At 34.9% G+C, this 1,181-nt stretch overlaps 1 protein-coding gene across 3 annotated transcripts in view; it reads right to left on the minus strand.

Moving 5' to 3' along the window:
• Positions 1-1,181, minus strand: part of LOC106471721 (aquaporin-11-like) — a 19,459-nt gene that overhangs the window by 5,389 nt on the left and 12,889 nt on the right. For all 3 annotated transcript variants that reach the window (XM_022400329.1, XM_022400328.1, XM_022400327.1), the window contains exon 3: positions 837-1,038. In XM_022400329.1, the coding sequence (XP_022256037.1) occupies positions 837-1,038 (202 nt within the window). The remainder of the gene's footprint in view (positions 1-836; positions 1,039-1,181) is intronic.

The raw sequence follows: 1,181 nt of genomic DNA on the forward strand, positions 1-1,181 counted from the left end.
ATAAAAGTTAAGTTTAAAGCGTCGATAAACGTACTGATTGGGGAACTAACGTGTACTAAAAGTTTGTATGGAGGAAGAGTAAACTGGTTTAATCAAGAAAGGACTTGTATCGCTGAAGATCCTCGGAAATATTTTCTACCGGAAACAAACAAACAAGCAGATATGTAACAATAATTAAACTTAAAGTGGTTAAAACTTCGTTTAAATTTTATATCAATCCACAAAAATTAATTACACGTTTTCCTTGTTACAAAATACAGTGGTTTAGTCTCATGTTTACAGTAATCTTGTGGCAGTATCAGTAATTCAAGTTTACAGTGATCTCGTGTCACAGCATATAACCACCTCACACTTCTGGCCATTCATTGCACACAGTTTGCTCTTTAAGCCTAACTGGACTATGGTTGTCTGCTGCCGTATGGCAGATTTTAATAATTTGTGGATTTCTGCTTATATGTGGAAAATTCCTTGTTATTCCGATTTATTTACAAAATTTAAAAGACTAAAGAGAATTTTTGAAACAGAGAAACAATGAAAAAGGAGTTCAATAAAGTTAATTACAATGTGTAGTACCCCAGTGAGATTTACGGACTTACAATGCTAAAATGCAGGGTTCGATTCCCCGTCGTGGACACAGCAGATAGCCCAGTGTAGCTTTGCTCTAAAATAAACATTAAAATGTATAATTTTTCTTTACATTTTATTTTCAAATTGACAAGTACTAATAGTCTTTTTATGTTAAAAAATAACTGTGAAAATATCTAAAAGCAATCAACAACTAAAACGACAGATTTCTTGTCCATTTTTTGATCTATGAAGAAAATGTGAAATATTACCTGATTGAGCAAATTCCCCCCAGAATTTGACCAATTAATGTCTTTGCTATGTCGCCAGATGGCACTGGATATCTAAGTACGTAGTCTTCGATGGGACCGCAGGGACAAGCCTCAGTATCTTCAAATACTTGATGCCACCAGTAACTTACTAAGGTCAGGGTTAACCCTAACGCAACGTAGCCGTGGCGCTCGTAGACTACACCTGGTGGTTAATTATAATTAGAGAAAATAAAGAACAGGTTAAATCAATATAATAATCTGTATATTGTTGCGTCATCGAGATCATGTGATTCTCACGCTCTCTACTTTCTAGAACTATCCTGTACTTTGGCGAATGCTCTAGTA

Source organism: Limulus polyphemus, unplaced genomic scaffold (assembly GCF_000517525.1).
Source record: "Limulus polyphemus unplaced genomic scaffold, Limulus_polyphemus-2.1.2 Scaffold4811, whole genome shotgun sequence".
Taxonomy (NCBI): Eukaryota; Metazoa; Arthropoda; class Merostomata; order Xiphosura; family Limulidae; genus Limulus; species Limulus polyphemus.